Here is a 23,994-nt window from a genome sequence, read left to right on the forward strand (position 1 = left end):
TCTACATTAATGTTCAGGCCCCAGTACTGCTAAGCTGTGTGCATACTTTAACTTCAACTGGATTACTCATGATGTACAAAGTTAAGTACATGTATAAGTCTTTGCAGGATCAAGGCCCATGTATTTTTCATTCATGGCTTTCAAATACCAAAACTCACAATTTGCTATCCTGTTTTATGGTCAGTTTACTTAATCCTTGGCGTGTTAAAGAAGATAATGCTGTTTGAGTAATTTAACTGGAAAGCTATTTTGTGTACACCTTTTTATTTGTAACTATTTGAAAAACTGTCTAGTTTTTATGTTGGTTTCCTAGTTTCCTGATGCTTCACACCACTGCAATTTGTGAATTGCTTAATGGAGCGATTTACTTGCTTTACATTCCAGGAAACTATTTTTGTTTTATTATTAACTATTTTGATAATGCAAGACATTTCTGCAGTTCTTATTTTGGGAGGTGAGGATGGGTAGAGAGACTCAGTATTTTTGTTTGTAAATTAATATTGTGTATATTTTATATTATTTTGAATGTTATAATTTCTTATAAGACTGGCACTTTATTTTGTGTTAAAGTTTTTTGGGGACTGTTGTGCTCTTGTAATATTTCCACAAGTCACACACTTCTATTGTATATAGTGTTTATCATACATTCTATACTTCATGAACAATTTATGGGCTGAAGTATCTAGCAGTTAAAACAGCTACACTGACTACAGATGAAACAGGTATGCAATGCAGACTTTAGCTTCCCAATGTGTCACTACTTTAATTTGAATTGAAAAGGAACAAAGAGGAAATGGAATTTTGAGACTACACAATGAATAGGAAAAAAAACTCCACAAGCTCTTCCAGATCCATCAACTTGTAAACAGCTAAACTAAAATGCTTAAATAGCCCAAAACAAAAGTAGTCCCTAGGCTGTCCTTTGATATTCTTTCCTGCTCCAATGCTCATGAAATGTTTGAGGCAAGGGGAGACCAACAGCATTCCTTGAAACCACTGGTATGAAACAACTGAAATATCCCAACAGATCATCCTATCTCTGAGACAGCTTGTCCTCTAGGTCAGGCAGACATGCTGTTCATACAATAGCTTTCCTTGATAGGACTGGGTCATCTCCACTGCCAGCTGGTGACCTAGCTAGGCCAAACAACTGCTACCTGTCGACTGACATTACAGGGTGAAGTGATGAGAGTAAGCTGTTTGTAGCCAGCAGTTAGTTTTAAAAGGAGGGGGAAAGGGAAATGAAAGAGGCAGGCAGATAAGCAGAGCTGTAGCTGCACACCAGCAGTTATAAATGTGAATTCTAAAAGCCCGAGCAGCACACAAAGCAACATGTGTTGTTGAGTATTTTTCACTGGCTTTTTCAGATTTAGGAATTGCTGCCCAGAACACAAGGTTGATCCGCAAACATCAACTGGAAGAAAACAAAGAGAAATCTTTCCCTTAAAGCCCCACCAACCCATCCAAACATAAGTTCTTCCACTAGTTTTTCACTAAGACTGGCACAGAATATAACAACCTCAATGCAAGTGTGAGGAAGAATAACTATTGGTTGGGGGGGGGAGGGGGGAGAACGACACACACATGGAAATTATATGCACCAAAGTGTTAGTGCTCAGAGTGTTGCTCTGCCAGGCAGGGGACTTTGAGTTTGCTTTCCAGTCTTGTTCCTAATGCAGGCCAGCAGGGGCTGGGAGTGCTGCAGAGGTAGGATCATGAACCCCAAGAAGAGGAGTGTGGTGTTGCTCAGCAGTGACCCCTCTAGCTGATTAGGAGCAATGCTCACAAGTGTCCATACAGAATCCCACCCAATCCTCTGCAGATCAAAGGATGGGGACTCTTTTCAGGGTTAACACTAGGGAAATGAAGAGGCTCTTCAGGGCTTTGACTGGAAAGGGGGTGTGCACAGCTCCCTGACCCTGAGGGAAAACAATATAATCTGCTACAAGACTCAAAAAGAAGAAAGCGCTGTTTTGATGTTTTTCTCTTACAATGGTACATAATGAAAATGTGTCTCCTTAGTTTGCTGCTGTTTTCCCTCACTTACCACACTGAGATTAACAGGTGTTCCTGGGTCAGGAATGGGAAGTTTATGAAGTGTTTCTAGGAGTTCATTCCTCTGACTGTCCTGAAATAAAAAGGTACCTGCTTAATAAAGGAACACTAAGCAATAAATTGTCATCTCATGCCAGGCACTGAGATGTAAGTATATGGGTGCTCTGAGGCTGGATCACTTGCAAATGTAAGGAACAGATGCCAAAAGGATTTATACTGCAGACAAAGGAAATGACACCATTTTCTACGCAAATATCCTGGCAATATAAAATGCTGCTTTTAAAAACAAAATACATCTTCCCACATGTAGGTTTCTATGTTTTTAAATCTTTCAAGAAATCTATCAGGGCACCATCCTATGCATGACTATGATCTCATCCCAGGGAGGGCCAGCTTCCATAGCAACTATTTCATAACAGAAACTATTTGGTTTCAGCTGAAGACATCATTATAAAAAGGCAAGTGCACCTTCTTCTTCTAATTTGTACAAGTGTGATAAAATGCAAAATACGACTATTATTGGAGAAATGGTAAGAGAATCAAGGCAGTAACATATAGCAATCAGTCAGATTATAACAGTACTGCAGTAGCCTATCGTATCTGAAACATACATGATACATACAACGTCTAAAGTTTTCCACAGTATGCATAATCTCCATGCACCACCAACTTTCATTTATAGTCCTAGAACTGACCCTTAATATTTTCAGTTCATATTTTGAATGAAATATCAAAAAGCATGCTTGAATTCCACACCACCACCCCAATTTTAAGTGTAAAAATCTATGTCTTCAACATTGGTAAGACAGATAGGATGAGCAACAGGAAAAAGGTCTTTTGCCTCAGCAGACCTGGTTTCAAATCTGTATCAGGTCACCACGTAAGTAGGTTTAGAGAAGACATCTGTCCAACACTCATAGAAGCACAGTTAGTCTGTCTTCCAGGAGGCCCAATACCAGAACTGCAGAGATGCTATGGCCATGATTAAGGTACTAATTAACAGAATGCTGGAGGAACTTTCATGGTACTTGCCTAACTAAACTGTACCTGGCTCTCTCCAATGACTCTTTCTTGGATACCAAACTTAACCTAAAATGTGTTTGCATTTCTCAAAGCCCTTTTCATGAGAGTAGCCAAGTAGATCATAAAGCCGATTCTATAGGACTGTATGGTACAGATTAACAATTCAACTGGGTATTCTCTTATGAGAGTATTGCCTATATGGTTAATTTTCACCCTATCTAGTATGTGTAATGTTTGGAAAATGAGAGAGCTCCGAAAAGTACCTGTCCTTTTGCTGTATAATCTGCCAAGATGTTGAGCAGCTTATAAAAGACTTCAAACCATGGGAGATAACTAAAAAACAAAAAGAAAAAGCACAACTGTAAGTTACTTGAAAATATCATCATGTAATTCTAGATTGGCAAGTTTTGTTATACACAGTTGATGCATCGTTAACAAAAGCCACACCATCTGAGCTGACACTTTGATAAATGGCTGGCAGGAAGGTGTGCGAGTTCTCTCTCCTGTAGTGGGTGTGGCCAGGAGGGCGGGCCATGGCACTGCAGCATGTATTGGCCACTGATCCCCTTCCGTTGATTGCAGAGCTTCCAATAATCACGCCTGGAGCTTCTAGCTACAGCATGGCACCACCATAAAAGGCAATGGGTGAAAGTAGGTCTAAGAATCCAAGAAGTCAATGCTGAAAATTCATAAGAACAAAGGCCACCATTTCCAAACTCATTTCACTGTACATGCAATAAAGGGATGATCATACAGAAGTCATAACTGTCTATGCAGCCATTGGTAACATTCTGGAATTGTTTACAAGTGCACATATTGTTGACACTTTTTTAATTATACAAAGTTTTCCCATAGTGCATACTTAATTAGTGACCTTCAGTGCAGCTGTTGGGGCCCTAAAAAGGGTAAAAAAGGTGGCTGTTCTGTAATTGGATCCTGCCCTTATTTTTTTTTTATTACCATAAAATTATTTGCATATTCTTTAAAAAATTATTTCTTTTTAAAATGAATCACCAGAATGATGGGTATACTCTCTTACCCAGCATCTATAAAATTCCATTTATTCAAGCTGTAGTTAGACCAAGTACACTTCTTACCCTGAATGCAAATTTGTCTCATTTATATCATATCAGTTCTTTACAATAATCAGTAACAAAGAGTCAAGTTTGAAAGGCGCGAACATGCTGAAAATTATGTATCTGTTTTTTCACACTGTATGTCTATTTAGTACTGCTATGCCTTCTAGGGATGTTTCTACTGCATATAAACAAGGACAGACAGCTAAGACACTAGTCTGTGCTGTAGGAAGCTCTGCTTGGATTTTATACCATGCTTGCATGGCAAGGGTCTTTGAGTGTATTTATTTTTTAAATCTCTGCAAGGAATTTCCCCTAAGCTATAGTGAACAGGCAAGCTAGGAGTATGAAGCATAAAGTGATTTCTCTGTTAATCACAGATGCCTTGTGAAGCAAATAAAGTATATTTTTGATATAGTTGGACAAGATTTAAAGCCTTTACACAATATGACTACATCCTGCCAACTGTAAAGAAATCAGGGCCCCTATGGTTACAAACTGTACAGCTTGTAGTAATAAATGAAGTGAGAAGCAATATACGTGACAGATAAAGTGAACAGCACTCCATCATTAACATTTGTTTGAAGCCAGCAAATGCTACTGTAAAATTTAAGTAGCTTATCAAAATATACTGATAAGCAACTTAGCTTTTCACGTTATATGACAGTACTATCGCTTATGTTAATATGTTTCAAGTGACTCTGGGAACCACATATTGACTATTGCACAGAGAGAGAATTACCACTTTAAATAACGTTTAGTTTGGCATCACAATGTAAACATTCAAGAAGGATTAGACAGATAAGTTTCTCTCTTCCCATTTAGTTAAATAAACCTCAGCAGAGTTAAAAGCCATTATAATAGTAACAAGAAATCCTTTCAGAGTAAGACTCCTGCTCAGAGATTAACAAGAACTTGGTAAACAAACCCATACAAGCATCACAAAATATTTTTCAAAAGAAGGGTTTAAGGTTTTTTGTTTTTTTTTAAGCTAACAATATGAAAAAGAAAACCTACTTCAAGGAATACATACTGAATTAGACTTAATCAGGCAGGGATCCTTAGCTGAAAATGCCATTTACAGAATCAAAATTACAATATTTTAGAAGTTTTATTTTTGTTTTAAACTAGATTTCTATCAATAGCATATAAGTAGTAAACGAGAGAGATTTCAATTTCTAATTTTGACTGGGTTGCAACTTCACACAATGCTTGATAAATAGAATCTAACCAATCTCCTCAGAATGAGACATTTAATGGTTTAATAATTGTTTGCTACAAGGTAGTCCTTTAGAAATCAGCTGGTGTTCAAGTTTGAGTCCTTTTGGTACAGAGTTTGAGGCTGGCTGTGACGGCATAGTTTCCATGCACCTTTTTGCACTGACTGATGCTTATCTAGTGATGGCAGTGTTGAGGTTTTGAAACCAAAGTCGAGTTGTATACCTCTTCAAAGAGCCACTGTTTTCCCCTGTTGGGAGGCCAGAGTTCACAGCTGAACCTTATCTTGCTACAGAGCCAACAGAGTTTCCTGTATTGCTTCATTAAGCCAAACATGCCAACTCTATAGGTTTTATTCAGTTGCCCGCAAGGACATTGGATCCAAATTCCATTTTAACTCAGTCAGCAGCTAGTAAATAGTTTCTGTATACAAAAAAGTGGAGATAAATATTTATATTTACACATTGCTAAAATGTCTGAACTGACGGTCATTCTGCACACAGTTCCGGTGAGGGGAAGCATGCTGCCATTTCTATTACACTTGCTCACTCCCTATTTTTCCTTACTGCTCATTCATCTCTCTTATTGGACATGGTTATTATCCTGGCCTGTCACTTTCTACTCCTACTTTGTCCTGTCTCTGTCAAGTAATATTCACAGCTCAGTGTAACTGCTCTGGTTCAGTATTTGATGGATTTAAACAATGTTACAGTTTGAAAATTAGCATCTCCAATTTAGGTGATGATGAAACACATTCATGTTTCATACTACAAAGCTGGCAACAACACAAGAGTGTCGGGCACCCATGGCTACTAGGGAGATATATAAGAATCTTGCGGGGAGGGGGTGGGGAGTGAGTGGAAGAATGATACAAAAATATCCAGAAATCAGAAACATTGCTGTTTCAAATAGGGGATTTTTTAGCAAACAGAATTACAGCCAACACAGAATGACTTTGCCAAACCAATACATCTATAAAAGGTCTAGATGTTTAGACTACGGTTTTCTATAAGGTACAGTATTAAGCATACAAGAGAATGCCTTTGGGGACCTGTGCTCTGTTTGCTAAGCTGTCACAGCCTGACTCCTTGCTTTCTAACCAAGCTTTATGTAGCCAGTGGAGAATCCCCATGAGACTCTGCATTGCCCCTTTCATCTGGGTATAAATGCAGCAGGCTTCTAGCCTACAGCAGTTGTCTTGAGACACGGTCTTGCTTCATTGTACCAGGGCAGACCTGCAGGGAAGGAAAGGAAATTTCTACAGGCTTTTTCCACTCCCTGTATTTTGCTTTTAGAAAGGCAAAATTTGCCTGACTGGTATTCAGATAACTGGGAAGGGGGCGGGGGGAGGGGGTAATTCCTTCAAAGGGTAAGGGTTTGGGTAGGAATCAGAGATGACTCTACCTGACAGTAATAAAGTTAAGTAGTAAGAGCAATGGTATAAGCAAAGAAACAACATATGCATACAGCCAAGAGCATCTTCCTTAAACACAACCATACTATGGAGCTGCAGATTATATATGAGTAGAGCAGGGAGAGAAGATCTCGATGTGGGAGAGCAGCACATTTCTCTCACATGCTCGACTGCCCATTAGTCTCCTATATTAACTGCAATTAAAATAATTATATAATTCAGCATTAGCTTTAGCAGTTAACTTCCCAACAACAGTCTCCCACTAATACAAAAATGTACATTTCCAGCTTCTCAGTTTTGGAAACAAGGTTTTTTTTCTCAATAACTGTTTAATAACTGTGACTTGGAGAAGATTAGATTTCTTCTTTAATCTCAAATTATTTGTGTGACTGAGGGAGATTTCTCACCAAGGACGGACTGATCGCTTTCTCTGTTATCACTGGTACAATGTACGAGGCAGTACTGGTAACATAATGCCCTTGGAGTAATGGCACCTCCACAGAAAATCTAATGTAATTCTCTTGTATTTTCTGTGTTACCCTGAGAGGATGTGTGTGTCTTTCAGCAAATTATTGGAAATGCTACCTACAAAGTCCCTTATATAGACTCGAGAATTCTCTGCCATTCATAACATTTAACTACATATTTAAATTGCTGTGGCTGCACAGTGCAGTGTGTTGGTAATGTTTAATTTTATCTTTTACTACATAATATTTGAAAAAATTGCAAATGTAGTATATCTTAGGTTCTCCTAGATCTCTCTCTCGGGTGCTTGGCTGGCTGGTTCTTACTGTCACGCTCAGGGTTTAACTATGATCACTGTAGGTGGGGTCAGGAAGGAATTTTTCTCCAGGTCAGATTGGAAGTGATCTTTGGGGGTTTTCGCCTCACTCTGTAGCATGTGGGTGCGGGTCACTTGCCAGCTTTATCTGGATATATCACACTTAATCATTTCCCTTGTGGGAACCTTGAGCACTGGTGCATCTCAGTGCCTCCTATTCTCTGCCTGTGGTACATAATAGTCTAATTTCCCGTGGGCGGTAAAGCTTTTATCTAATTTTGGTTGTTGGGTTTAGGATGCAGGTGCTGGGCGGTGTTGGTGGCCTGTGATACACAAAAAGTCATACTAGATCAGGGGTTGACAACCTTTCAGAAGTGGTGTGCCGAGTCTTCATTTATTCACTCTAATTTGAGTTTTCGCGTGCCAGTAATATATTTTAACGATTTTAGAAGGTCTCTTTCTATAAGTCTTTAATATATAACTAAACTATTGTTGTATGTAAAGTAAATAAGGTTTTTAAAATGTTTAAGAAGTTTCATTTAAAATTAAATTAAAAGTACAGAGCCCCCCCAGACCGGTGGCCAGGACCCGGGCAGTGTGAGTGCCACTGAAAATCAGCTCGCGTGCCACCTTCGGCACGCATGCCATAGGTTGCCTACCCCTGTACTAGATGATCTGGTGGTCCCTTCTGGCCTTAAACTCTATAAACTGAGCACTTCACAGCTTTAATGTGTTTATCCTCGTGGTAATCCTGTGAGGTAGGGAAGTGCTATTATCCTACATTACAGATGGTGAACTGGAGCACAGAGAGGTGAAGAGACATGTACAAGGTCACGAATGAAGTCTAGTTGAGCAAAGAACTGAACCCAAGTCTCCAGATTCCCATGTTAGTGCCCTAATTACTGGATCATCCTCCTTCTTCCTGAATAGTTTAAAGGAAGACATAACAGCACCTTTGTGATTTTCTTTCAATTGACAGATGTATTTATTTAGAGAGATTTTCACATATAAGCCCATTTCTAAAGTTTTTACATCGCTCTCCATAAAATACATTAATCACTACCCAAATTTGCAAACCTTTCAGACGCACTGTAAAGCTCAACTGTTTTCCTTTTGGGAGACTGAGGAGGGGAGTAGAACTAAGGATATGGGCTGATAGTTGTTTACATACAAGTTTAGTATTATTGTGAGCAGCAAATCTAGTAAGTGTCAGAGGCAGTTCATTCCAATTATAATTTTTACATTGTGTATTTTAAAACACCCAGAGCAATGGATGAGCGCCTTGGAAAAAATCAAAAGAAATTAAATGATATGCATGTCTATACACACAGAAAAACAAGGTGACTTGTTCTCTATGGATGCACACAGACAGATGTTATGGATTGTAAAGCCAGGTCATAGAATCAATCTGATTGTGCACCTTTGAATGCCTCTCCTGTACTCTGATCAGTAAGCCATCTCCATCAGCACAACCTCTGCCTGCCTCCATTAGGGATTTCTCTCTCAGTACTGCCACCCTAACATTTAATATTCCATAACATTTTTACTTCTTCCTCCCAAATGGGGAATTTCGCTACTCCTTCTCTCCCCAAAAACACACTGGTGTGAGGTTCACCAGTGACAAGTTTAAGGTCCAACATCTCATGTCCCTTCAAGGCTAAAAAGGAAACTCTCTCTCAATTGGGATAGAAGATGTCCAGCTTTCCAATGGGGCATATGAAACCTTCATCTAGTTCTGGAAGCTCCCTGTATCATTTTTATGCACAAAAAAGCTATTTGTGTTACATTCTGGATGCAGCAGCAAAGGAGATAGACAGTCACGGAGGGAGCTGACAGAAACAGCTGTCTGCTGTGATTGCTTTTGTGTTCTAGCTGCAAAAACTGAAACTAACATGAAAGTGAGGCTTTGCACTGGGGAGGGGAGAGTGCCCAAACATTTAAAGGGTCAGGACATTACAGTCCTCTGCCCTACTTTAAAAATATTTCCAAACACATATCCATTATCATGTACATGGCTAACAAGAACACTATATAACCTATAAATTGCGGGTGGACTACTGCAGACTCTTAAATTGCAATAGATTATTCTGCCTTGGAATAGCAATTCACTAAGCAACTTATGAGCTCAGGAGCACAGCTGGTTTTCACTCTCTCTTGGGATAATGTGGTAATGTTGGAGAGGCAGCATTCCAAACAGGAACTGTCAGTGGGAAGGAACCAATTGGCTCTGGTACGGAATCAACTGGATCTGGTTCCAAAGTTTCTCCCAACAAGCCACTGAAATTAACAGTTGTAATGGAAGGAGGTTCAATGGGAGGAACAAAAAGTCCTCCTGGCCATCCCCATACTCCAGTGCTTGTCAAGGCTGCAACTGGTGCATCTGTTTCCATAAAATACTGTTGGAGAATTTTATCATGAACTAAACAGGTTCCGTGCATTTCACTTCACAACCATAGTTGCAAGTCCACACTGAGGGCTTGTCTACACTTAAAACGCTGCAATGGTGCAACTCCACTGCTGCCACTGTATTGCTTCAGTGAAAACACTACCTAAACTGATGGGAAGGCTTCTCCTGTCAGCATAGATAATCCATCTCCCCAAGAGGTGGTAGCTAGTTGACCTAGTGCTGTCTACAGCTGGGGTTAGGTCAGTTTAACTACATCGTTCAAGGGTGTGAATTTTTCACACCCCAGACCAACATAGTTATAACCAACCAAATTCCCCAGTATAGACCAGGCCTAAGTATCCTACTTGAAAAGAATGATGTCAGGTCTCACATTGATCAATCTGCATAGCTTTGGATTTTGCTACACGTGAGACAATATCAGGACGTAGCAGGTCCCAACAGGTAAGCAAAGATCTCTTCAAGAAAAGAGTTGCAGGTGACTCCTGGGTAGTAGCGTGTGGTGTGTTTCTGTAGGTAAGTGAGAAATTGTCCAATTTCTGCTGACGACTCCAAATAGACTTATTAGCGCCTAAGGCATGTTTTAAGTGTTCGTACATAGTGTTTCACTAATCTGCTTATAGAAGGATGGTATGAAGCAGAGCATATGTGCTGAATTCCATTTGAAGTTAAGGACCTCTGACATTTTTCACAATAGAATTGAGGTCCATTGTCGCTCACTAACTGTAACAGTAAACCAAATTGGTTAAACAAGGTACGATGATGTCCAATTGTCTTGGCAGCTATAGTAAAAGCCATTCTGAAAACTTCTGGCCATTTCAAATGGGTGTTGACTATGACCAAAAACATATAACCTTCTAAAGGTCCAGCAAAGTCCACATGAATACATGTCCAAGGAGACTCAGGCTACAACCAACAGGCAGGGATTGTGCTGAACCAGGATCATGCTGAATGTGCTGACACGTAGTACAGAACTTTGCCTTCTTCTCAAAATCTTTGTCGATCCCTCGCCTCCAGACATAACTCCGGTCTATGGCTTCATCCGTACAATACTGAAATGACCTGCGTGAAGGACTTCTAAAACCTGAACTTGCCGTGATTTCGTAATGATCACTCACATTCGCCATAAGATGCAACCATGATTCACAGATAATTCATGTTGACGTGACACTAATTGTGTAAACTGGGGATTCTTATGATCCAACACTGTACGTTATAGCACCATTCCCTTCACAAGAGAAAGCACATCATCCACAGTAGTTTCTTTGTTGATGTCTGAGCGAGGAATGGGTAACCTATCAATCAAAATGAGATAGAACACTTCATCTGCTGCTCTTTTGGGCTGACGAGAGCTTGAGCATGGCAGGCATAATAGTCCATCAGTATTGTTGCACTGAGTCCCTTTGCAAAATTGAAGTAGCAATGCCCATCATTGCGTACGAGGAGCAACTAATGATAGAATTCCATGTTTTGGCCCAAAAACTGAAATGTAAGCAAGGTAGAATGTCCACAATACAGATAGGTATGAAACTTCCAAATTCTGAAGATAATGATGAGAGTGTCTCACTCCCTTTGCGCTATTTGCCTCCTAGACGTCTCTCCCACAGGGAAATTCTCTCTTTTCCTTTTTTTTTTTTTTTTTTTTTAAAGGAAACTGTACCATCTGCACTGGATCACGCTCTACTGGCCGTATGCTTACACTGAAAAATTGAGAATTCTGCCTTTGGCTGCACTTGGGCTCCCTCGCCTAGCTAAAGATCCTCAGTGTAGGCTAAGTGTTTATCTGCCCGCCTGCTTGCATGTGGTCAACGAAGATGGCTGCTTGCTTCCACTTCATTGCTTAGTTTGAACCATTTTGGCAGTAATCGCAGAACTCTTATCCTTTGTTCTATCTTTATTTGCCTACTTTTCCCTCTCTAGCTGGCTGGTTCCCACTGTCCCAGGAGCAAGAATAGAAGGCTGTCACCCTGTGCTTCTAGGTGAGCTTTGTCCCCTTTCGTATAGTATTGGCTTACTTTTTTTTCTTCTTCTTGCAATGCAAGCACTGGACACACATGGAATATAAATCCTGTGTCACCAATGTTATATTTCTGGACCAAGCACAGGAGATAAACACAATCACAGAGGGAGCAGACAGAAACACAGCTCTCCTGCTCATTTTATTATTTTAGCTGCAAAATTGAGAGCAACATGAAAATGAGGCTTTGCATTGGGGAAAGGGGAGTGCTCAAGCATTTAAAGGGACAGGACATCACAATTTTTTATATATATAATTTGAATTGCAGTAGCACCTTGGTGTTTTTAGGCTTCTTTAAATGCATTACTGTTAATTCCCCCCCACCCCTTCATAGTTTTTTGTTGTTGGATTCATGGCACTATGGGAGCTTGGCTTTACAAGTGGAAGAATACAAAAAGTAACCCCAATAAATGTTATATGCTCTACATACACCGTAAGGACTATTTGAGATTCAAAATGCTCTGCAAGGACCATCCCTACTGTGGGAGGAGACAGATCATGTGGTGGTGCAGTTTACATCACATATGCTGGAGAGGGGGATGTAACTGTAATCATTTAAGAATGCCCAGAGACTGGTTGCTGCCATGAATTTGTAAAACAGTTTCTCTGTAAAATGTGTGGCACACCCAGAATAAATGATGGCACATTACAGAATAGAGGTTTATATGACATTTTGTTGGGAAGACCTGCAAAACTCCCGGGTGGTTTGTTTGTGAGTACTGTGACCATTCAAGCTCACAGGATTAGAATTTTACATCATCCTATTATATGTTCTATATTAGATATAGATAAGCATATGCACACATGCTTTAAAGATCGGCCATACAGCACTTCCGATAGCCACTGGGAGGAAATGGTGGGTCAAAAAACCTGCAGGATCAAACCTTTCACTTGAGTCTCATGGTATGGCCTTCTTGCTTTTTTAATCTTTAGGAACTGATATAAAAATTTCCAATCCAATCCTAACAACTGGAATTAAAAGGTCTCATTAGAATAATATCAAGCCAATTCTCAATGAATAGTTGAATATTTTTTAGTATAAAACACTGATAGGGTAATTAGCTGCTCTTAAATACAATTTTCTTTTAAACTTAAAGGCTACTTAGTTTTGAAGCAACAAGGAATCTGATGGCACCTTAAAGACTAACAGATTTATTTGGGCATAAGCTTTCGTGGGTAAAAACCTCACTTCTTCAGATGCATCAGGCTCCTTGTTGTTTTTGTAGATACAGACTAACATGGCTACCCCCTGATACTTAGGCCTGGTCTACACTACGAGTTTAGGTCGAATTTAGCAGGGTTAAATCGAATTAAGCCTGGACACATCCCCACGATGAAGCCCTTTTTTTTTTTTTTTTAAACTTACAGGGCCCTTTAAACCAGTTTCTTTACTCCACCTCCGACGAGGGGGTTAGTGCTGAAATCGGCCTTTGTGGTCGGATTTGGGGTAGTGTGGACGGAATTTGACGTTATTGGCCTCCAGGAGCTATCCCACAGTGTTTCATTGTGATCACTCTGGACAGCACTCTCAACTCAGATGCACTGACCAGGTAGACAGGAAAAGCCCCGCGAACTTTTGAATTTCATTTCTTGTTTGCCCAGCGTGGAGAGCACAGGTGACCACGCAGAGCTCATCAGCACAGGTAACCATGATGGAGTCCCAGGATCGTAAAAGAGCTCCAGCATGGACCGAACGGGAGGTACGGGATCTGCTCGCCATATGGGGAGACGAATCAGTGCTAGCTGAACTCCGTAGCAGTAAACGAAATGGCAAAATATTAGAAAAAGTCTCAAAGGCCATGAAGGACAGAGGCTATAACAGGGACGCACAGCAGTGCCGCGTGAAGATTAAGGAGCTAAGCCAAGCCTACCACAAAGCCAGAGAGGCAAACGGAAGGTCCGGGGCAGAGCCGCAAACATGCTGCTTCTACACAGAGCTGCATGCCATGCTAGGGGGTGCAGCCACTACTACCCCAACCATGTGCTTTGACTCCATCAATGGAGAATCATGCAACAGGGAAGCGGGTTCGGGGTACGAGGAAGATGATGATGAAGACAATGAAGATAGCTCACAGCAAGGAAGCAGAGAAACCGGTTTCCCCAACAGCCAGGATATGTTTATCAACCTGGACCTGGAACCAGTAACCCCCGAACTCACCCAAGGCGTGCTCCCAGACCCTGAGGGCACACAAGGGACCTCTGCTGAGTGTACATTTGTAAATATTACACATGGTTTAAAAGCAAGCGTGTTTAATGATTAATTTGCCCTGGCAATCGTGGCCAGTACAGCTGCTGGAAAAGTCTGTTAACGTGTACGGGGATGGAGCGGAAATCCTCCAGGGACATCTCCAGAAAGCTCTCCTTCATGTACTCCCAAAGCCTTTGCAAAAGGTTTCTGGGGAGGGCTGCCTTATCCCGTCCGCCATGGTAGGACACTTTACCACGCCAGGCCAGTAGCACGTAGTCTGGAATTATTGTATAACAAAGCATGGCAGCGTATGGTCCCGGTGTTTGCTGGCATGCAGACAACATCCATTCCTTATCTCTCTTTGTTATCCTCAGGAGAGTGATATCATTCATGGTCACCTGGTTGAAATGGGGTGATTTTATTAAGGGGACATTCAGAGGTGCCTGTTCCTGCTCGGCTGAACGGAAATTACATTGCAAACCTATTTTAAATGGCCAACCCAAAAGGTGCGTAGTATGGGAAATGAGGGCGCTACTGTTTGAAACCATTCCCACACGTTAAGAAGGTTAAAAAAGCCAAAAGACTGTGGCTTACCATGGCTTCCTGCAAGCCGAAATCTGTTGCCTGGCACTGCGCGAGTGATCTCTCGCACCAAACCGGCAGGCCCTCAATATAAGAGGAAAAATGCGACCTTGTAACGAAAGCACATGAGCTGTGTAATGTGAAAAGCAAAACAATGTGAAAGAGTGTACCCATTGTTCTCTAAAATGTGTCTTTTTTTAACCACCTCTCCCTTCTCCTTCACCAGCTGCAAATGTTTCTCCTTCACAGAGGCTAGTGAAGATTAGGAGGAGAAAACGGCGGATTTGGGATGATATGTTCTCGGAGCTCCAGATGTTCTCCCACGCTGACAGAGCACAGCAGAATGCATGGAGGCAGTCAATGTCAGAGTGCAGAAAGGACAATATGAACGAGAGGAGAGGTGGCGGGCTGAATCGCGGGCTGAAGAGGGCAAGTGGCGGGCTGAAGAGGATAGGTGGCGTCAGCTTGACGACAGAAGGCAAGAGTCGATGCTCCGGCTGCTGGAGCATCAAACTGATATGCTCCAGCGTATGGTTGAGCTGCTGGAAAGGCAGCAGGAGCAGAGACTGCCGCTACAGCCCCTGTGTAACCAACAGCCCTCCTCCCCAAGTTCCATAGCCTCCTCACCCAGACGCCCAAGAACGTGGTGGTGGGGGGGGCTTCCGGCCACCCAGTCACTCCACACCAGATGATTGCCCAAGCATCAGAAGGCTGGCCTTCAATAAGTGTTAAAGTTTTAAAGTTTTAAACTGCAGTGTGTCCTTTTCTTTCCCTCCTCCTCCACCCTTCCCGGGCTACCTTGGCAGTTATCCCCTAGTTGTGTGATGAATTAATAAAGAATGCATGAATGTGAAGTAACAATGACTTTATTGCCTCTGCAAGCGGTGCTCGAAGGAAGGAGGGGAGGATGGTTAGTTTACAGGGAAGTAGAGTGAACCGGGGGGGAGGGAGAGGAGGGCGGAGGGTTCATCAAGGAGAAACAAACAGAAGTTTTACACCATAGCCTGGCCAGTCACAAAACTGTTTTTCAAAGCTTCTCTGATGTGCACCGCGCCCTGCTGTACTCTTCTAACTGCCCTAGTGTCAGGCTGCGCATAATCAGCGGCCAGGCGATTTGCCTCAACCTCCCACCCCACCATAAATGTCTCCCCCTTACTCTCACAGATATTGTGGAGCGCACAGCAAGCAGCAATAACAATTGGAATATTGGCTTCGCTGAGGTCTATCAGACTCAGTAAACTGCGCCAGCGCGCTTTTAAACGTCCAAATACACATTCCACCACCATTCGGCACTTGCTTAGCCTATAGTTGAACAGGTCCTGACTACTGTCCAGGCTGCCTGTGTACGGCTTCATGAGCCATGGCTTTAAGGGGTAGGCTGGGTCCCCAAGGATAATGATAGGCATTTCAACATCCCCAACGGTTATTTTCTGGTCCGGGAAGAATGTCCCTTCCTCCACTTTTGAAACAGACCAGAGTTCCTGAAGACATGAGCATCATATACCTTTCCTGGCCATCCCACATTGATGTTAGTGAAACGTCCCTTGTGATCCACCAGGGCTTGCAGCAGCATTGAAAAATACCCCTTTCGGTTTATGTACTCAGTGGCTTGGTGCTCCGGTGACAAGATAGGGATATGTGTTCCGTCTATCGCCCCACCACAGTTTGGGAATCCCATTGCAGCAAAGCCATCCACTATGACCTGCACATTTCCCAGAGTCACTATCCTTGATATCAGCAGGTCTTTGATTGCGTTGGCTACTTGGATCACAGCAGCCCCCACAGTAGATTTACCCACTCCAAATTGATTTCCGACTGACCGGTAGCTGTCTGGCGTTGCAAGCTTCCACAGGGCTATCGCCACTCGCTTCTCATCTGTGAGGGCTGCTCTCATCCTGGTATTCTGGCGCTTCAAGGCAGGGGAAAGCAAGTCACGAAGTTCCATGAAAGTGCCCTTACGCATGCGAAAGTTTTGCAGCCACTGGGAATCGTCCCACACCTGCAACACAATGCGGTCCCACCACACTGTGCTTGTTTCCCGGACCCAGAATCGGCATTCCATGCCATGAACCTGCCCCAGTAACACCATGATTTGCACATTGCTGGGGCCTGTACTTTGTGAGAGGTCTATGTCCATGTAAATTTCCTCATCACTCTCGTCGCCACGCTGCAATCACCTCCTCACCTGGTTTTGCTTTGGCATGTTCTGGCTTTGCATATACTCCAGGACAATGCGCGTAGTGTTCATAGTGCTCATAATTGCCGCGGTGAGCTGAGTGGGCTCCATGATCCCAGTGCTATGGCGTCTGGGCTGAAAAAATATGCGAAACTATTGTCTGACGGAGGGAGGGGCGAGTGACGACATGGCTTACAGAGAATTAAAATCAACAAAGGGGGCTGTGCGTCAGGGAGAAACACAAACAACTGTCATACAGAATGGCCCCCCCAAAGATTGAACTCAAAACCCTGGGTTTAGCAGGCCGTTGATTTCACGGAGGGGGGGCGGGGGAGCAAATGAATACAGAACAAATCTGGTCCATCTATTTTTTACATCTTAAGCTGGCAGCAGATGGTGCAGCATGACTGATAGCCATCAGCATCTTCTGGGTGCTTGGCAGAAAATGCTGTATTATTACTGCTAGCCATCATCGTCAAGACAGTTCAATAGGACTGACGGCAGGACTGAGTCTCCAGGAGACAAAACATGTCTGCCCAGGTGCCTCTGACTGAACTCACTGAGGAGTACGACGATGATGGATACCAATCGTAATACACCATCCACTGCCAAAAGGCAAGGAGCTGCTGCTGTATAGCAATGCAGCCCCACGTCTGCCAGCTCCCAGATAGCCGATGACGGCTACCAGTAATACTGCACCGTCTACTGCCAAAAGGCAATTAGTTGCTGCTGTGTAGCAATGCAGTACCACGTCTGCTGGCACCCAGATGACATATGGTGACGGTGAGCTGAGCGGAACTGAGCGGGATCCATGCTTGCCGTGGTATGTTGTCTGCACAGGTAACCCAGGTAAAAAGGCGCGAATCGATTGTCTGCCGTTGCTCTGACGGAGGGGGAGGGGCCTGACGACATGTACCCAGAACCCCCCGCTACACTGTTTTTGCATCATCAGGCATTGGGATCTTAACACAGAATTCCAATGGGCGGCGGAGACTGCGGGAACTGTGGGATAACTACCCATGGTGCAACACTCCGGAAGTCGACTCTAGCCTCGGTACTGTGGACGCGGTCCACTGACTTAATGCACTTAGAGCATTTTATGTGGGGACACACACAATCGACTGTATAAAACCGATTTCTATAAAACCGGCTTCTATAAATTCGACCTAATTTCGTAGTGTAGATATACCCTTAGTTTTGAAGGTCTGACAAAGCTATGGTCACTTCACAGTCACTGTAAACAACAATGTGAAGAATGTCTCCTGGAACTTCATTTCAGCTCTCACTTCGCTCTCTTTGTCACTATACCATTGAAACCTTTTCTTTCACGCTAAGTGTCCAACTGCCTCAAACTCATTTATCCTATTTGCTTCTATAGTTTTACCTGGTGACTTATTCCATAAGTTTACTTCTCTGAGGAAAACAATGCTGTCTGCCTCCATTCACTGAGTAGTGACAAGATACTTAAGAAGCAAAAAATCACACCAAAAAGAGAGAAGAAGTAGATGATGTGCTTTCAAATGCCAGCTGAAAGCATAAGATATGGATTTTGTCTTAGAGAAAACCAAAGTGCTACATATCCTTAAAAAACAATCAAACAAAAAACCTATGGACACAGAGGTTGAATTTATAACCAAAACACTCTGTACCACATGTGACTTAAGTAGCACAACTGGTAGCACTATTGAGGATTTATGGCTTATGACTTGCTCATATTTAATTTGTAACCGAACACTTCCCCTTCCTCTTAGCTACCTTAGAACTTTTGATTAACTCTTGTTTTCACAGGTCACAGGTTAAACAAAGGAAGGGAAGCGCTCTGCAGTGAAATTGCCCAGAGCACCACAGCAAAAAAGCGACCCTGTTTCAAGCAACATTAAAATAAGTAATAGACTAGAGATTGTTCAAGACAGTTGAAGTTCAAAGACTCCAGTAAGCATAAATCAGAACATTACTGGAAGATAAACAAAATAAGTGCTAAGGAAATGATGCTGCTGAATCTGACATTGTTTTATTCCAGGGCTACATTCTATATCTGTTTACAGTTCTCTCACCAAGATGTCCCTTGTATTTTTAAATGACAATACTTGCCACAAATCACCAAAATCAAATTAGACTCCCTCCCAGTCTAGGAGGGAGATGCTCTTCCCCCTCCCCGCCCCCGCCTTTACTTTTCTCTTCCACAGAAATATCTCAGCATGCAACCCAGCCACATAGCTGGAGACAGGCCAGTCTGAAGGAAGTATGCTTATTTATATACAAAATAAGCAAATATGGACACAGGAAAACTGCTTTTTACACTATATAAGGTCTGCACAAACTCTGCTGCACATGTTGCACAGTACCTTATTCAGTAACTCATATGTCATCACCTTTTTAGTGCACTCCTTGAAAATACAAAACACCATTAGTTACATGTCTCATAATGATTAGGGTTAATCAGAACCTTATAAGACAACTTCATTGTACTGCAGCTTTTAACAGAAATATGTTTTATGTTTAAAGAACACTAGTGGAAAAAGAATAATGCCATGCAAAATCATCCAGGCAACAGCAAAGATGCAGGTTCAAATCTGCTTGTAGAAACAAATGCAAACTAGTGTACCCAGCCAAAAATACCCAAACAAACTAAAAAACTACCATCACCATCACCCAGCAATGGCCGCATGTAGCACATTTGTGCTTAACAAGAAATTCTATCTAAAAATGGAAATTTTTTTGCGCTATCCAGAAGTATTTTGTAACCTAGATCTACAAACGCAATATGTATGAGTGCAAGTCAGCAATCACCACAGCTCAGAAGTCCAGGTTTCACTTCAACCATCACATTTTAAGCAGACGATATCATCCAACATTAGCCGGCACACAGATAAAAATGCAGCATTGCGGCCAACTTCAATTCCTATCTTTTGAATATATTACTCTATTTGTGTGTCTTATGTGGAGGGAAACAGCTCTATTTTATCATGGTAGCAGACTTAAGAGTGTATTTTCTGATTGCACCCCAAAGAGGAAGAATGTTAAGATAATTTGGGGGGTAAAGCAAGAGAATTTTTCATCTATAGCCTGTTGGAAAAGGTAGGTACACATTTTTGACTCTCTCATTCCAATACCTCTATCCTCTACCCCACTCCAAGGAGGAAAGGAGCTATGTAAGATCTGAATTGAATTTTCTGTGGAGAAAATGAGCACTACATAATGTCAGCAGCAATGAAGCTATAAAGATAAGTGCATCCACAGGCCTCTTCCCTCCTACCAGATAAGGTTTCTTTCAATACTTTTGTGCAAGTTATTAGTATAGTAAACAAGCAAACATTCATCTTGAGAACTAACATGGTGTCTTAGGGGAAACCTCCTGCCCTCAAGTTGTCTTGTATACCGAACTTAACTAGCATGGGGCTGAATTTAAGAATACACAAACAGTGAATATTGGTATACCGTATATATATATAGTTGATGTCAGAGTGTATGGCTCTTAGATGTTTAGATACAGCATAGACTGAGGCCTTTTAAAAATGGTTTGAAATAGGATAGCCATGCAATCCCATTTCACATAGCTTTCTCACTATGCTTTCGTTAATGCATTTCAGGAGATAGAGTTTTTAAAATCTACAACTTTTGTGCCGTCTACAATCTCCTCACAATTATAACAAGTGATACAGAGAAATAAACAAAATTATGTACACTTGTGGAAATACAATGCATTTACTGAATAAACACACAATTAATATGTTTACTGAACTTTTTATAATCCTAGAGATTGGGCACATTAATGTCCAACGTACTCATTGTGCTGGCGAGAAAAGAAGAGTATTTCAAATATATGTGTATATTTAATAATTACCTTTAAAATTATGCCTGTCATATACAATTGCTCTGGGGGTTAATATAAATGCTTTTTATGATTACTCTTTCAGACTTATCACTAGGACTGAAATGGAGACTTCATTTCAAAGACCGAATTAAAGCAAAAGGGAAAGAAAGATGCAGAACATAAATGTGTCAGCAGCATTTTTTTTAAGCTGTTCCTCAATGAATGACTCTTTCAAGCTAAAAACTGAAAATAATTCCATATGCCTTACTGGCTGAAGGTATGCTATGTATTGTTCTTAGTTAACTAATTGGACAAGACTTAAACCTACAGGATTTAGTATGCTCTAATAACATAAAGGATAGCAACAGTAATAAGAATCTAAAATCTGTCATTAGGCAAACACGCTGAAACGAACACTTTATCTTTCTACAAATGGCCGAGCTTAACTTTTATTGGGATGAAGTACAACCTCTCCCACCAGTCACAAATAAAATTCAAGTGCCTGTGCACACGAATGCACAAAGTCAGCAAGTCTGGTGGGTCAGCAGCTATACTGAGCACACAGTAGACCTGGATTGAAAAGCTCCAAGATTTCTGGTCTCCGAGCCTGCAAACTGCACAGATATCTTTAAGGGATTACTCCAGGGCTTCATGAAGAGGCACTACAGCCCTCTGAGCCAACTGAATTCATCCTTCTGGCTAAATATGGCATGGGATTAATATGAGTCCAAGGGGAGACAAGTTGTTTATCATCGAGAAATGCTTACTATTTACCAGACTTGAATAATTAATTTGGAGGTGGCAAGTGAAGACTGACCCCTAGACTTAAGGTGGAAAGGGAACATTAGGACCCAGGCTAAACCAGCCTTTGGACTTGGACAGGCACATGAACAGATCACTCGTTTGTATGAAGTGAAAGCAGAAGGGAGAGGGAGCCATGACACCACATTGAAAATGGAGCTTGATGTAGATTAGTGAATTGTTAACAATTTCATCAGGGACTGTTTCACACAGGAAGTTCTAGAAATGAAATTTCAGCGCCTACATCTGCCAACATCAACTGGCATATTGCAAAGATATCGGAGAAAGGCATTCCAAACTTCATCATTATTCTTGTGCCCTCTCTATTAACTCATCAAAGTAAACAATTTCAGATTTTCTGTGATATAATTTATTTCTTTATAAACCCTAATTAAGGGAAGTGATTTAAGCACTATGCTGCATGACTTCAGTACACAGTGCTTTCATTTCACATAAAACAGCACGCACAAAGTGTTCATTGCCAGTACATTACTGGACTTTAAACTGCATGAATATATCACAGCTTCACTTTCATCTCCATCAGCATGCAATGGGTTGCCTTCAGTGAATGTATAAAACAACAGATTATGCATTATATATCACAAGAAGAGAGTTGTATTATAGTGACCTCCCTCCACTTACAGGAAAGTAACCATTTCAGAAAAATGAAATTGTCCAAAAAATTCAAATAAGCAAATGCACTAAGTTATTGCAGTGTTTTGTAAGAAACAAAGGCAAATCATTTTTGTATGATCTCTTACTACCTCTGAAGAGATAAGGCGCCAAAACATAAGGAGAGATTTATTTTGCCTCAACAAAAAGCAGCTGTTTCTTTTCCAGTTATGAGGCATTGCTAATGAATTGGAGGTTTTTATAATATACTTTCCTGTGAAATATGAAGATTCCACTATTAGAATTTCTTTTGATTTTTTTTTTTTTAAGTGCTCATTAGAATGGAGGAGAGGCAGGAGCCGAAGCATGTGATCTTCTAAATCACTGTGGCTATCTCCCCAGTACCAGGCACTCCCAAGGTCAGGTGTAATGGCTGGGCACAAGAACACACATCAGATGGAAGAGAGGTTTCTAGTCACCACTGTCGCCTGGTAAATCCTTCCAACTCAGATTTCAGAAGAGAGATTTTTAACCCTTAACTGTAATAAACACCTGTTGGGAAGGAACAACTAACTCCAAAATAATAAATGTTTGCATGATACTGAATTATGCAATCATGAGTATTCAATCCTTTGTCAAAATTGAAAGCTCTAGAACTCTATGAAATCACTAAAGAATTAAAACAGCAAGATTAACAGTAAGCCAGCAAAACACTCCCGCATAAGTCCTGCAACACCAGGGCTCAACAGAGTAGCTCAAAATTGGGAATGGTTATATTTTTAAAGATACTTTAAAATTAGAATTCCCTAAGTATTTTACCATCCCTTTACAGATCTAATTTTGTGCTTCTAATATTGACAGCTCTGACATTGCATTTTATGTATCAATACAGCATGCCAGTGGCATCCTCAGAAAACATTCTACAAAAGTATTCAGATTTATAACTTACGCAGTTTTCGAAGCTATTTATTGAACAAACCAAAGTTCCTCTGAAATCAATGGGTAGTTTTTCTAACCTGTATTATATCTATAGTGTGCTAGACAGGCAGCATCTTTTTAATACATAATTATAACAATTTTGTAGCACTTTGCATTATGATAGCACAGTACAAACATTAATATTCATCACCACTATGAAGCATAAATAAAGGTTAAGTCCAGTGTAAATTCAAACCGTGAGGTTACATGACTTGCCCAAAACCATACCATGAGAGAGCAGCACAGCCAGGATTAGAATGCAGGAGTTCTTGGATCCCCAGCCCTTTGCTCGGTCCACTGGAACACAATGCTGGGAATATGTGACCAGTGAGCTAGATTCTCTTTTTGAGCAAATTAATGTATGTATCTCCACTGGCTCCAGTGGAGTTACTCCTCATTTACACCAGTGTAAGAGAAAGGCCACTAAGCCCAAGCATTTCCTTTGCCAGGGCAATTTGAGATTATATCAACATCACACACCGGGTATGCTGCAAAAAACAAAAAATAAAAAACACTCAGCAGCATGTCTCAGAGCCTGGGTCAACTGACTCAGGCACATACTACAAGGCTAAAATAGCAGTGCAGATTTCAGGCTCGGGCTGGCGCTTGGGCTTTGAGGCCTGCCCCCTCCACCAGCCCGAACCTGAACATCTACACTGGCATTTTTAAGCCCCATAGCATGCACGCAAATCAGCTGACCTGGGCTCGGAGCGGCTCCCATAGATCTTCTTTTGCAGTGTAGACATACGTTAAACAAATATTTGGGTTCAGAGGCCTCTGGAAACAACTTTAATGAATTAATTCAAAATGCAGCTTTAAAATTACAAATAAGATAGGGTTGAAAGCAAACAGAGA

General features: G+C 41.4%; 1 protein-coding gene across 7 annotated transcripts in view; it reads right to left on the reverse strand.

Annotated features, from left to right (window-relative positions):
* The window catches only part of DENND1A (DENN domain containing 1A), a 358,648-nt gene that overhangs the window by 191,681 nt on the left and 142,973 nt on the right, over positions 1–23,994 (reverse strand). For all 7 annotated transcript variants that reach the window (XM_034793394.1, XM_034793392.1, XM_034793396.1 and 4 more), the window contains exons 6-7: positions 3,342–3,411; positions 2,048–2,128 (exon numbers count right to left, since the gene is read on the reverse strand). In XM_034793394.1, coding sequence (XP_034649285.1) covers positions 2,048–2,128; positions 3,342–3,411 — 151 coding nt within the window. The remainder of the gene's footprint in view (positions 1–2,047; positions 2,129–3,341; positions 3,412–23,994) is intronic.

This window comes from Trachemys scripta, chromosome 17 (assembly GCF_013100865.1).
Source record: "Trachemys scripta elegans isolate TJP31775 chromosome 17, CAS_Tse_1.0, whole genome shotgun sequence".
Classification (NCBI taxonomy): Eukaryota; Metazoa; Chordata; order Testudines; family Emydidae; genus Trachemys; species Trachemys scripta.